This window comes from Notolabrus celidotus, chromosome 21, assembly GCF_009762535.1.
Source record: "Notolabrus celidotus isolate fNotCel1 chromosome 21, fNotCel1.pri, whole genome shotgun sequence".
Lineage (NCBI taxonomy): Eukaryota > Metazoa > Chordata > Actinopteri > Labriformes > Labridae > Notolabrus > Notolabrus celidotus.
The window spans coordinates 7,466,107-7,479,511 of record NC_048292.1 but is presented as its reverse complement, the minus strand read 5'-3'; the positions used below and the strand labels follow the sequence as shown (position 1 = coordinate 7,479,511).

Genomic DNA, 13,405 nt, shown 5'->3' with positions numbered 1-13,405 from the left:
TTTCCACTAGGGGGGCAGTACTATTTGGGGAACAGTGCTGTCATAGAGACCTTTTAAACACAGGCACAAAAACAACAGCACTTATCAGTGGGATACAGTATGACTTGTCTTTTGACTCTCCTATTTTGTACACTCAGTACTTACATTTTGTCTCAGCTTAAATTTGTTAAATGGCATTACCGACAGATAACATGAATTATTATTTGATGATTTCTTTCTTTTGTCTCAGGAGAAGGATTATATGGCCAATTGTTTAAAGTGTTGTGTAAAATGTCCTTTACTACAAACATTTTAAGAGGTAAAGAATCCACACATTTGTTACAAAATACTTGTCAGAAAACTCAGATAATCAAGTCAAGATCTGAACAAAACAGCTGGACAATGACTTGCCCTCTCATAGGGTCAACAGTTTAAGTGTTGAGGGTGAAAGGCTCGATAGGTATCCTGTTGCCAAGTCATAAACAAGTACATGCAAACTCAGATCATTTTGGTTCAGAGACTTTTACTACATTCCCCTGGGTGCATGAAATCCCCTTCGATCCATCTGGAAAATGATCTTGAATTCCTTTTGAGTGAGTGAGTGGTCAAGTATTAACAGGAAGTCTACATTTTATGGATGATTTTATGTAGGGATCCCTCTGTTGACAGTTTGACAGAGGTGACAAAGTGCTGTGCTTGTGTCGAGGAAGTTTTATTCTTAGTACACTTCACCTAAGGAATGCATTGTGCATACTGAGCTGCTGTGCATGAACATAGCATTTAGCAGACTGGTTTAACAGCATGGGGGGTGTAACAAGTCAGTGTGGTTAGATTGTCTTGCAAATGGAGTTTTTTTCATTCAATAGAGCAACATTTCTACACCACTGCCCGTCATTTCTGTGTTTAAATTGTATTGTTGAGACAAATAAAAAATGTTACCAAGCCTCCAGGTAGCTATTAAGGCAAGAGAGTGTAAGATCTTAAAACTATGTTAAGTTTAAAGTTCATATAATAAAACCTATGAAAATGAAAATGATTTGAAATGGTAGTTTAATCCATTAAAAAGGATTCTAGTTATTAGCTGGATCTCAAGTCTTACATGACAAAAAAACATGGCCGGCACTTGAATGCAGGCTTGCTAGTTGTACCTAAAATCTCTAAAAGTAGTATGGGAGGTGGAACCTTCAGTTATCAGGCCCCTCTCCTTTGGAATCATCTACCAGTCAAAGTCCAGGAGGCAGACACCCTCTCCACTTTTAAGAGTAGGCTTAAAACATTCCTTTTTGATAAAGCTTATAATTAAAGCTGGCTCAGGCTTGGACCAGCTTTTGTTATGCTGCTATAGGCCTAGACTACCCGGGGAACTGGCGCACAAACACACTGGGATCCTAGCTCACCCCCTTCCCCCCCAACTCCTTCATCACTTACTTTAACTCTGCCTGTCCCATTAAAGTTACTAACCATAGACCTTTCTGGAGTCCCTGAGCTCCCTTGTCTCGTAGGTTCCTCTGAGCTGCCGTAGACGTCCTCCTGCTGCGGACGATCTGGACTCCAGCTGATACGGACGTACTGGACTTCAGCCGCAACAGCTTCTACTACTCGTCTCATCACTATCACCTCTCTCTCTTACTCCCCTCTATCTGTCTTTCCAGACCCAACTGGGTTGAGGCATGATGGCTGTCTAACATGAGTCTGGTTCTGCCTGAGGTTTCTGCCTGTTAAAAGGAAGTTTTTCCTCACCACTGTAACTAGCTAAATACTGCGATGTGCAATGCTCATGATGGATTAAGGTGGGGTCTGACTGAGTCTTATCCTGTCTTGAAGTTGGGTCTCTGTTCATAATTTGACATAGAGTGGTCTACACCTCCTATGTTTGTGAAAGCGTCCTGAGATAACGTTTGTTGTGATTTGGCGCTATATAAATAAAGATTGATTGATTGATTGATTGATTGATCCTAATACAATAAAACAAAGTCCTCATTGCTACATTGCCTAGTTTTTGTCTTTCAGCGGATATGGCTTAATTAAATTTTTCTCAGCACTGTGGAATCTTAATTAATTTAACAAATGTATTCATATGTTTTACATTATATATGATTTATTGAAGTAGTCAGCAAATAGTAAGGCATGAGGCCAGAGAACTGTGCAGATCTCTGAACGAAGGTGAGATCAAGGACAGAACCTGCATTTCTGCAAGCTCAAATGTCCTCAGCCCGGATGCGGTTGAATGTTGTAAGCTGAGGGGATTTTTTTGGTAACGTGAAGACAAACGGTTTGTGTTAAGATAAATAATTGCCTTATGATGACACGAATAATCAGTAATGCCGATGTACGCTTTTTTTAAGAATTGTTGATATGTGCTTTTGATAACCACAAATGTCGTAAAATGAATAGGATATGTGCAGACGTGTGCTTTTTGTAAACCACTAGACTGTGGTAATGTCTCTGTTGTTTCCAGGGTACAATGTTCACCTGACAAGACCCTTTGCTCACCCCTGATTGCAACCCACCCACACCTGTTACCCCCCCTCCTTTCTCCCCCTCCCTTTGTTTTTCTTTATGTATGAACAACTGTATTAAGATGACACGTACACATGTTTCCCCCCCTCCCTTTCTCCTCCCTTATGCTTTTGAAGAACTATAAAGTATTGATCATCTCTGTCATCCGGCAGAGAACTTCAGATGCTCTTCAGTATGCTGTAACTTCTCTCTCATGCTGCATGAATAAACTTTGTGTGTAAACTTTGATACTGAGTTTGAAGCCTCATTTCTGGTCACTGCTCCGCTGGACGATCGCCTCACGGTCAGGGTCACGCCACCACAGCACTAAGACTCATTAATTTTCAATTCAAAGTGCCAGATGTTTTGCAACTGGTGTAATTTGTCGTTTTTCTTGTTACCATCCATGAGCCCTCGTGCATGTCGTCCTTGCACAGCTGCACCGTGGATTTAGGAGTCAGGGAGCTTTTCCAAGACGCATAAACAAAAACACGAACAGGATTAGTATGAGCAGCACTAATAGTGCACATCACTCAGTCACTCCATCTCCCAGTCATTTGCTTTGACACTCTCATCTGTCACCCTTCCTCTAACATTCTTTGTGGTCTCCCCTTCCAGACGCGATCGTCATGTCCCTCACTTAGTTCCCCCTATCCCCCTTTACTGTAATGTTAACATGTCAATCTTCACTAAACATCCAAGTCTCTTAATTTGGTAAATACTTAAGTACTCTGATCATGTCTTTTTAATGCAATGTCCCACTGGCCCAGAAGAATTTTGAGTAAAATTGAATGGTATTCTTACTATTACCTTTAAAAGTTATAGTAAGTTACACGAAAGACTGTGACACAAATACTTAAAATTAAACAATGAAACAGTTTTAAAAAATTTCCCCCCAAAAGAAGCATGTGTTGCTAAAAATTCTTAATTTTTATGCCTAGGTTAAGTGTTTTAGAATTAGCATTAGCCCAGAATTGTTACATGTAGCCACAGTAGCACTTTTCACCAACAGTTAAATCGTCTTTAACCCTCCTGTTATATTCGTTACTCTGGAACAGCAATAATATTCCTGGGTCAATTTGACCCGGGGCATGCTCAATTATCCAAGTGTCAGTAATGGAGTTAAAAATTAGATTTTAAAAAAATGTGTATTGAGATTTTTTAGGTTTCTAACCATTTATATCAAGATTTAGTCCATTGGTGTTCTTTAATTCTCACAGATCATGGTTCAAAGAGGATAACTCACTCATTTTTCATTCAAATTAATGTTAAAACTTTTTTTAATGTACATTGAAAAGCCCTAAATATAAATACAATAGTTTTACATGACATAGATCTTTGTTTATTTCATTTTACATTTTGAATGTTTTTTCTTTTATGAAGTGATCTTGATAAATTAACATGACACCTCTTCTGTCACATGCTGCCCAGATTTTTATGCTGCATTTAGCTGGTTTGGAAGGCATATATTTAAAAAGGGTCAATTTGACCCGCAACATAACAGGAGGGTTAAATATATATATATACATATTGCGGCAAACCTTTAAAAAATGGGTAAAAGAGTCAGCACAGTGTTAGTTGATGTAAGCCAAAATAAGCTAACATGTGCTGACAGTATGTTAATAATTTAATCATTTTTGCTAACATCTACTGATAGCTTACAGTGGTATATGATTGTTAGCTAGAGCGAGCATCGGCTGCCCCAGGTTACTGGTAAACACTACTTAAAGGGATATTTCAGTTTGTTTGAAGTGGGGTCGTATGAGTTACATTACACTATTAGCAGGAGCTGCTAGCCACAATGAGTGCCGGTGAGCTCTTCCCCTTTAATGAGAAAACCCCCAGATGACCGTCAGGCAAGCTAGGCTACAATTCTCTGTGGATGGGGTCACCTATTTCGCGATCAAATAAACTGAAATATCCCTTTAAGGCTGTAGCTTTGAATCCCAGGAGTCTAATTAACTGACCAAAGCTGTTTTTTAAGGCTTATGAATTCAACTTTTGACTTTTAAAAGTAAGAACATGCTAAGTCATCTCTTTTGAGTGTAATCTTGTTTGAAAGGCATTTTGTAGTGAAGCTATTCAGCGGCCCACAGCTTTGGTTTCATCTGGTATTTTTTTCTAAGTTGACATCTGGTCTGTGATGTTGTCTGTGATGTTCTAGTAGCAAGTGTCTGTTCGCTCCCTCTACTTGTCATGCATTGTTAATTGTTCCAACAAAGTGCGCAAAAAGCCCTGCTCTCATACGTGCTGACTGGAGTGGGTGTGCTGTGAGAGGGTTTGAGTGGGAAAATGCATCAGTGGTGCAGTGCTTGACCGGTGAGCTGACTCACTGATGAAAACAGTGGCTTTGTTTGCTTCCTATTCTGCTACATAACAGCTGACCCTTCTCTGTAAATGGAGCTCATCCAGTAACCCAAGAAGAAGAAAGCATGACATGCTTAGACAAATAGTGTTGTAAACACCAAAGGACTATATTTAGAAATCAACACGTAATTCAACCAACAACAGATCATATTTACAATTTTACAAGAAAACGCTGAGTTAGAAAACGTATCAGTAAACAGTTCTGTCTGCTCATTTAAAATTAAAGAAGAAACACCATCTTTAATGAGGCATAAATACTTAAAAAATCAGAATATGTAAAGCTATTATGGCAGTGCAAATTTCCATTATGTTTTCTTTTTCATGGGTAAGAATTCAGTTCTTGCTTCTTCATCACTCCCAACTTGTTTTCCATTATCCATCATCCATTATCAATCAGTTTCACCTTGTGATTTCATCACTGACAATCACTCCATCTTCATCATTGTCACGTCGACTCCTCTCAGTTTTAATGGCAACAAATACACCTGTTATTCTGCGCTTGCATTATCGTAGATGATGAGGGATTTCCACCTGAAAATAACAAAGCAGTCAGTTTTAAATGCAGGGCATGAAAAAGACACAAGTCACTAATGCATTTTAGGAAACATGATGGTGATGTCAAAGATAGGAATGAAAGGAATGCACATGAGTCAATGGTAATGACTGAATGGCACCACAAATTTGGCAATTTTGACTTCTAAAGCCCTTGATGTTAGAGCAGCAAATTCCATGAGACAGTTCCTTTATCTGTTTGAAGTGACCACCAGCCAGACTGCAACATTCATTGACTGTGAAACTTTCACAATATTACACACAAGTTAAATAAATTCTTTACTTGTCACGCAGTTTGCAAAGAATTAGATTAGAATTACATGTACAAACTGAAGCTATGACTAGTAAGTGGTTAGCTTGGCTTATCTCATCATAAAGACTACAAACTGGGAGAAACAGCTAGCATACATGTTAAAATTGGGTATTGTTAAGTGCAAAATCAAACCAATTGTACTTCATAATAAAGAGCAGAAACTAACAGCTAACATTGATATTTGCTTAATCCAATCAAGTTTAAATATACAGATGAGAAGCTGAGGGAAGCAGCTAGCTTAGATGTTGAATTTGTACAATGTAAATTTAAAGCTGTAGCTAAAAGGAATGTGCTGATAATTCAAATGGAAATTTAATTCTGGCTAACTGACTCGTCTGTAGGTAAGGGAACTTATAAAAACAAAAACAGTCAGTTTTTTTTTGTTTTTTTGTTTTAATTTTTTTAAATATTTTTGTGCTTTTTACACCTTTATTTTATAGAGGAGAGGACAGTAGATAGTGTAGGAAACTGGGAGAGAGTGGGGGAATGAGATGCTGGAAAGAGGCCGCAGGCTGGATTCGAACCCGGGCCACCCGCAAAACAGTCAGTATTGAGCACGATTTATTTATCACAGCTAAACACAGGATCACAGAGTCTGCGGGGAAACAATTTCAAATTGGTTTGCCAAGTGTGGCTAACATTAGCAAAGCTAACACCACTAGCCTTTTGTTCTCCTTGCAGGTTAACATCCAGATGTCTGTGCTGGTTATGCATTGCTCAGTTCAAGTGGTTATGTGCCAGTTTAACAAGAAACAGCCTCCATAAAACTCTCCAATCTCTAGATCAAAATACTGCCAATTAGGGACGCCCAATGAGATGCCATTTATCACCTGTGCCTTTTTACATCAGGGTTGTAGAGCATTATAGCATTATCATAGTAGCCACTAACCAGAGCTGCAACCCTGGCTTGTGACTGTGCTTAGACCCAACATAAGACCGGCATTCCAGGCCAGAAATAATAAAACTGCTAATAACTTTTTTTTAACTGACTAGTAATTTAGGTGCCAACGAGAGAGGGTGATGATGTTTAATCATTTAGTCGTCTAAATGCAAACATCCCTGGTAGCTAACATAAATAGACCCAGAGTAAACAGCTAGTTCTTGTGTTCAAATTATTTATTTATACTAATTTGAATTAACAGGTTGTGGTTTTTTAAGATGGAATATAGTGGACTGTAAGCTGGTAGGCAGATGTTGCTTCCTTTGGACAGAGGTAATGCAATGAAAGAAATGGCGTTTTCCCCATAGACTGTATAAATAATGGATGTAGTATCTGTGACGTCACCCAATCTGTTTCTGAAATGCTGTTTTGAGGCCAATCCACGGCGGCAGCCATATTGCTGCTGTCGAGTGATTGTGACGTAAAGAGGCGGGCTTTGAGCCTCCTAGCCAACAGCTACAGTGTTCCCGCCTGTCAATCAAGTCAGCTGTGCCTCTCATTGGAAGACTCGTAGTCGCAATATCTTTGAAATTGCCTCGTTTGAAAAAAATTCACCCCCCATACAGTGTATGCCGATCGAGAAATGAGCTATCCAGACTACACTCGTCTTTTGTACCAGACTGTAAACATGTTTATTTCTGCTGTAAAGATCAGCTTTTTTGAATTGGTGTGTATGTGGTTTCCGGTACTTTTTTTGGACCGGAAGTTGCCGCTTGGTTTTTCCCCCGTTTGCTAATGAAGCTAATTGCTGTTCACCATGTACACCTTTCTCATAGCTGACTGATTAGATTTTTGTCCAATACTGTGTTGATACCTGCAGACAACAGGTTGTATCATGTTTTATAATATAATCAGTTGCATTGGCCAGTCATTGTTTGTTCTTGTTTTTTTGGATATGCTAAGAAGCATGGACCTTACATCAAATCATGTGCATCATGTCCTCAGTTACATAAACACATGAAGTGTTTATGGGCTGAATGTGTGTTGTTGGTGCTTGCTGTGGTAACATGTCGTATCTGTCTTTATCAAAGCTCCCCTGAAGAGTTTCTATAAATATGTGCGCTAAGTGGCAGGAATTTCGCACCTCGGAGACCCCGCCATCTGAGGGCAGAGCTGATTTTCCACTCTAACAATGTAACAAGCTGTGCTAACGCTTCAGTCAAAGTAACACTTGTCTCTCCTCCAAAGATAAAATTGACCATGAAATAGGACTGAATGCCCAGATTTGAAGTTTGTTTAATTAATAATACATTTTTCTTTGTACCAATGTTGTATCTCTCTTGTTGGTGTAAGAATGCTTAAACTGCTTGACTGATATTATTGCCAGCTTTGTTTCAGCTTCCAGATCTGTCTTTCTGGCTGTAAAAGCATTGTGACCATACCACAAAGCTTGCTGGTGTTAAGCAGACTTTCGCCAGCCTGCTCCATTGTAGAGACAGAGCATACCATGTCAGCTGCAGAGATGACTCAGACACCACAAGGCTCTGTGTCATCCTCATCTAAATTAAACTTCCTACTTGTTCAGTTTGCCTCTAGAGGCACTCTACAATTTTGCAATAAGTACTTTGTTGACTGCTTGTGTGGGAGGAACGGTTTTACTTTTACCAGCTTCAGTTTCACAAACTCCGAGACCATACAGCTGATAATGCCGATGATAATTATACCTGAAAGAATCGTCTGGATGTCAGATAAAAATGATGTTGTATGATTCTTTCAACTTACTCGTTTCAGGCTGCGGACGCTGCTGGTGCGAATTGACTCCATCAGCTGGTCATGGGCAGACCTCATTGGTGTGGAAGGCCTGCTGCCCTCATCCCCCCTTCTGTCCACCGACACAGGCCTCAGTGCGTTCTTCAGCTCCTTCAGGATGCCACATGTCTCGTCTTTCTCAGGGCCTTTCATCTTCCCCTTCTTGCCCTTCTTACCTTTTGTCTTCTTCACCTTTTGGCTACTCGCCTCATGAGCCTTGATGACCTCTGCTATCATCCTTGTCGGGTTCTTCTTCTCCCGTGGAGGGGGAGGTGGAGGAGGAGGAGGTGGTGGTGGTGGTGGAGGGGGAGGGGGAGGAGGTGGAGCAGGAGGAGTCTGTTTTTTAGGCAGTTCTATCCGGGGGAGTTTGGGTGAGGACCATGGAGAGACTCTGGGCGAGGTGTAAGGTGATGAACGAGGAGTTCCTCTCTGGAGATGGAAAGAAAGTTTGATCATTTCAACAAACTTTGAATGAGAAATTCAAGTGTGCTTGCTTTTTGTGAAAGTTTGGGTTGAAACCAATAAGCAGGGAAACTATGAGATTTTTGTCCTGATTAAATCCCTCAAGGAAGTTGAGTTCTCAATTTCAACAATAAAAGTCTTCAATTTTAGAAAACCCAATTCTAAAATTGGTTATACATGGTTTCCTTTTAGCATTATACAGTTTCAACCTCCATTTATAGATCCATCATCAAACTGGGTTCAAAGGCAATGGTTTTTGGAATGTATTTTGAGCCCATGCTGTGATTTCCACTACAGAGCCATATCTGCTTTTAATGCAGTGCCACCGATGATCAGGGCCGAAGATCCCAGCCTTCCAGTATTGGTTTTCAGCCTTGTCTCTTTTGAACAGAGATTTCCAGATCCTCTGAACCTTTTGTTGATATCATGTACGATGCAGAGGATGAAAACCCAATTCCAAGACTCAGCCGTTCTGGAATGACCTTTTATACCCAGTCATGTTATCAAAGGCTTCCAAATTAACCTGATTGGTTGGGAAATGTTCCTCCAGGTGTTTTTTTGTCAGTGTTACTCTCCTTTTCAATGTTTTGTTGTTTTTGTTCCTGTGCAACCTTTTTGAAACCAGTAGCTGGCATCACATTTAAAATGACATTATGATATGTTGTGTCTGCACTGTTTTCAGCCAAACATAGAGTTCAAATGAATTGCAAACCATCAAATTCTGTTTTTAACATTTTACACATTATCTAAACTATTTTGGATTTAGAGCTGTCGTTGAATCATAAATTGAAGTGTTGCATTAAGCAATTCAAAGTTATTTGGTGCCTGAACAAGAAAAACATTTAAAACTATAAATATACAACCAATAACAGAAAGTAATTGCAGATCTTCTAATGAATGAATATGGTTAAAATGTCAGCTGTCAGTAGTTAAAACAACAGATGAAGAGTTGAACAAATGACAGTGGGTTTGTGGGATAAGTCCAAAGTTTTGGGGAGGTTGCACACCCTTTATATAAAGCTTGTACACTGAAGGCTTTTCCCTGCTTAACACAAAGGTGGGGACTTTGGAAATAGCAATGGACGGCATAAACAGATAACATAATACAATTGGAGGTCCATGTGGCACTATTGAGCCACATCGTTCCAGAAAGGTTTGTAATAAATTGGACATTTCTTACTTGAGCAAAGTTACATACCAGTGCGTTGGTTCTTGGGTTAACAGCTCCTTCTTGTGCTCCTTGTTGACCCTGCTGCTGCTGCTGCCTCTGCTCCTGCAGCCGTTTCTGTCTCTGGCGGTCCTGGTTCCTGGTGAGGATTCCTGTCATGCTCATCCTGGGACCAGGCAAGTTGAACTGGTATCCCAGCTTGATCAAGGTGTGGTTTTCCCTCAGGATCTTCACCATCTCCATCTCTACCTGTGGGAGAAGTTTGCAAAAGGTAGACATTGTTACACCTGCTCGCACCTTTTCAATGTTAAGAAGGTGAACTTTGGTTACATCATGAATGTTCGTTTGGTTGAGGCAATATTGGAAGTGAGAGATGTGTCCCAACCTGTCCTCCACACATGTGTCTCTGGTTGTGGAATCGAAGCTCAGTCAGGGTGTTGTTTGCTGGCAGTGCTTGAACCATCGCCATCACACCCTTTCCAGTCACATAGTTGGACTCTATATTCAGACTGATGATGGATGAGTTCTCCCTCAGCATCTTGGCTATGGCCAGAGCCACAGGGTCATCTGCTTTGGTGTTTGCAAGGCTGAAGACCTTAACGTGGGAGTTGGATCTCAGGGCTTCAGCAAATCGAATCAGGGTTTCCTAAGAAGAAAATTAGGATCTTAATATTTTCAGAACTTCTTTGCATGACAGGGAGTAGAAAAGCATTGCCTGTTTTGCAACTTAGCATGAACCAAACTTTTTGTTTGTTTGACTGCTGAAGGATTGGACAGTTGGAAACACCACCATCAACACAAAGAGGTTAAAGCATACATTAAACATTTTATTATGTCCAATCTTTTTGTTGACACCAATTTACAAGGAAGTCCTTTTTGAAACCATAATGAGTAGAACAACCTTCTTAGCCAATACTTTTCATCAAGTGAACCTCTCACATGAAGAAACTTGTCAAAACTGTTGATTGCCATTTGTAACTATGTTGTCTATTATATAATCATGGCACAATGCCTGGTTCCAAAAATAAGCTGGCATAAAATCAAAAGTTCCTCAACAGTAAAGAAAAGGATGCTGATGAAAGTCTACTTAGGGAGACGTGATGCCAGGCTTTAAAACTCATTGTTTATGTCATTTTGGGGGAAATGGTTGAACTTAAATAAAAGACCAACAATGTCAGTATTATTGGAGTAAGTAAGCAAGATTTTGCAAACTTACATCTATTACTGATGAAAACCAACTCTCTGTGTTAGTACCTGTGAGATATCATCAATGTTGTTGAGGTTGACTTCTGTGAGTTGAGGGTCGTCGCTCAAAGCTCGTTGAAGAGCTTCATCAACAACTGTTGGGTTTCCGCCTGCATTGGGATCATCGGGTGGAGGAGGCGGGGTCAGTCTCAAAGGCTCCACCCTCAGTGGCTTCAGTAGCATTGGGGTGTTGGCCCGTGGTGTCAGCGACTCAGAATCCCTAAAGGGTTCAGGTTTTAATTTATTATCCTGTTCCACCTCCTCCTCCTCCTCCTCCTCCTCCTCCTCCTCTTCGTCGTCATCCTCCTCTGTTACAGCTTCCTCCTCTTCCTGACTCTCCTCTTCCTCCTCCTCCTCCTCCTCCTCTTCCTCTACGTCCTCCTCCTCTTCATCCTCCTTCTCCTTTTGTTCTTCATACTTTTTCTGTTCTTTTTCATTCTCAACATCTTTTTCATCATCTTCTCCACTGCTTTCTTCAGTCACACACTCCTCCTCTTGTTCTTCATCCTGTTTTAAGAAACAGTTACAAAATGCAGTACTGACAAAGGTTTTATAAAGAAATGTAACATGTATATGGTAAGCTCATTTGGCAAACATTAGAAACCAGGTTGTTATGGCCTTCACCTAATAGGACATCAACATCTTAAGCTTATTAAGGAATCTGTCCAATTAGGTACCTTTTAAAACTCTTGCTTTGCCTCTGGCACATTACCCAAATGCCAAGCAAATCTAATTAAATATCACTGACCGGTCTCAGGTGTCCTCCACCTATCTCGTCCTCCAGCAGTCTGCGTGTCTCATTTTCCCAATACTTTGAAAGGGCCTCTCTGCTGAAGGTGCCCGTCGGGGTCTTGTCTGTCTGGTCTCTCTGTCTGAGTCCAATGGGAACATTGGCGTCAGGGTCAATGTCCACCAGCTCTTTTTCCAACTCAGCCAGCTCTTCAGGGCTGAGGGAAGCCAAAAGCTCGTCCTCGTCGACATCTTCATACTTACTCAGCTCTCGGCGGTACCCGAAGTAGCTCATGGCCAAAACAGGTTGTGGACACACAAGTCAGTTTGAGCTCAAACTACTCAGTCCACTTGTTGAATAGCATAGATTTCATCAAATGAAGAAGCTGTTTGGGGAAAGTCGTTCCAACAGAAAATAATGTCCACGTAAAGGTCTATTTGAAGTGATCCTTGTTGGGTTAAGGTGCTCAGTTGTAATGGGTCCTGTTAAAAAGAAGTTCTTCTATCAAGAGTATGAACCAGCTCCCAGTGGTGTTGCTGTGAGGGAGCCTATATGCATGTGAGCCGGTGTCCTCGCCTCTCTAATCTCACCAGCTGCTGTTTAGGCCTTAAGAGAGGGATCAGAGGGGAGAGTACCAAAGTGTGGACCCCATGATGCTGTGTCTTTTTTGGGAGGCACTGCTCTGAGAGACACAGCCACAAAAAGCATGTGAGCTCAGAGACTGCGGACTGTCAGCGTAGCAGTCTATCACCAGGGCCTGAGTGGATTTGTTCATGGCCAAAAAAGACCAACTGGACCCAACGGAGGCGAACAAGAACGATAAACAGAGATAACGTAGCACCCAAAAAACAGCACAGGCCTCATTACAACATGTTTATCAGCAGAGATGTGTTCACACTTTGTTATTGTCAGTTTATCTCTGTGATTTTACAACTTCAACAACATGAAAGTGATATATACAGAGGCAGTGCCAAAGCAGAGAGCTGGAGTTGATAGGTTTATAGATGTGTTGTTGTTATTATTTTTGCAACAGATTATGTTTATCTAGCTACAGACAAATGTTAGCGCTAAATGTAGAGCCAGTTTTTATTTATTGACTCCTCAGTTGTCTGAAAACTTTGTAGACTTTGACATTATGCCAGTGAAACCATTTATTTCTAGGTTTAGCATTTAGGCTTTAGCCAGCTCAGTGTTAAACACTGGTTTGTGAACTGCCCATTTTTGGGGACTGGAATTCAGAATTATGGTTGTTGCTATTATGGTTTAATGGAAGAAGTGACCATATTTGAATATGAGGTTGGAGCAGAAGAAGAGCAAGGTGTTTAAAAATGCTGAGTTCCCGCAGCGCGTTGGGTTCTTCGGCCTGACTGCTCTCGCGGCCTGGGTGCCGGGCTGAACCGC

The 13,405-nt window shown here is 40.8% G+C and overlaps 1 protein-coding gene across 1 annotated transcript; it reads right to left on the bottom strand.

Moving 5' to 3' along the window:
• Nucleotides 1-4,970: 4,970 nt before the first annotated feature.
• On the bottom strand, nt 4,971-12,420 carry lmod2b (leiomodin 2 (cardiac) b). The gene is made up of 6 exons (XM_034673859.1): nt 12,023-12,420; nt 11,284-11,781; nt 10,415-10,675; nt 10,060-10,278; nt 8,373-8,828; nt 4,971-5,376 (listed from the first exon to the last, which is right to left on the bottom strand). Exons 1-6 carry the CDS (start codon nt 12,296-12,298, stop codon nt 5,350-5,352), a joined length of 1,737 nt encoding a protein of 578 aa, XP_034529750.1. The 5' UTR covers nt 12,299-12,420; the 3' UTR covers nt 4,971-5,349.
• Between the last annotated feature and the right edge of the window lie 985 nt (nt 12,421-13,405).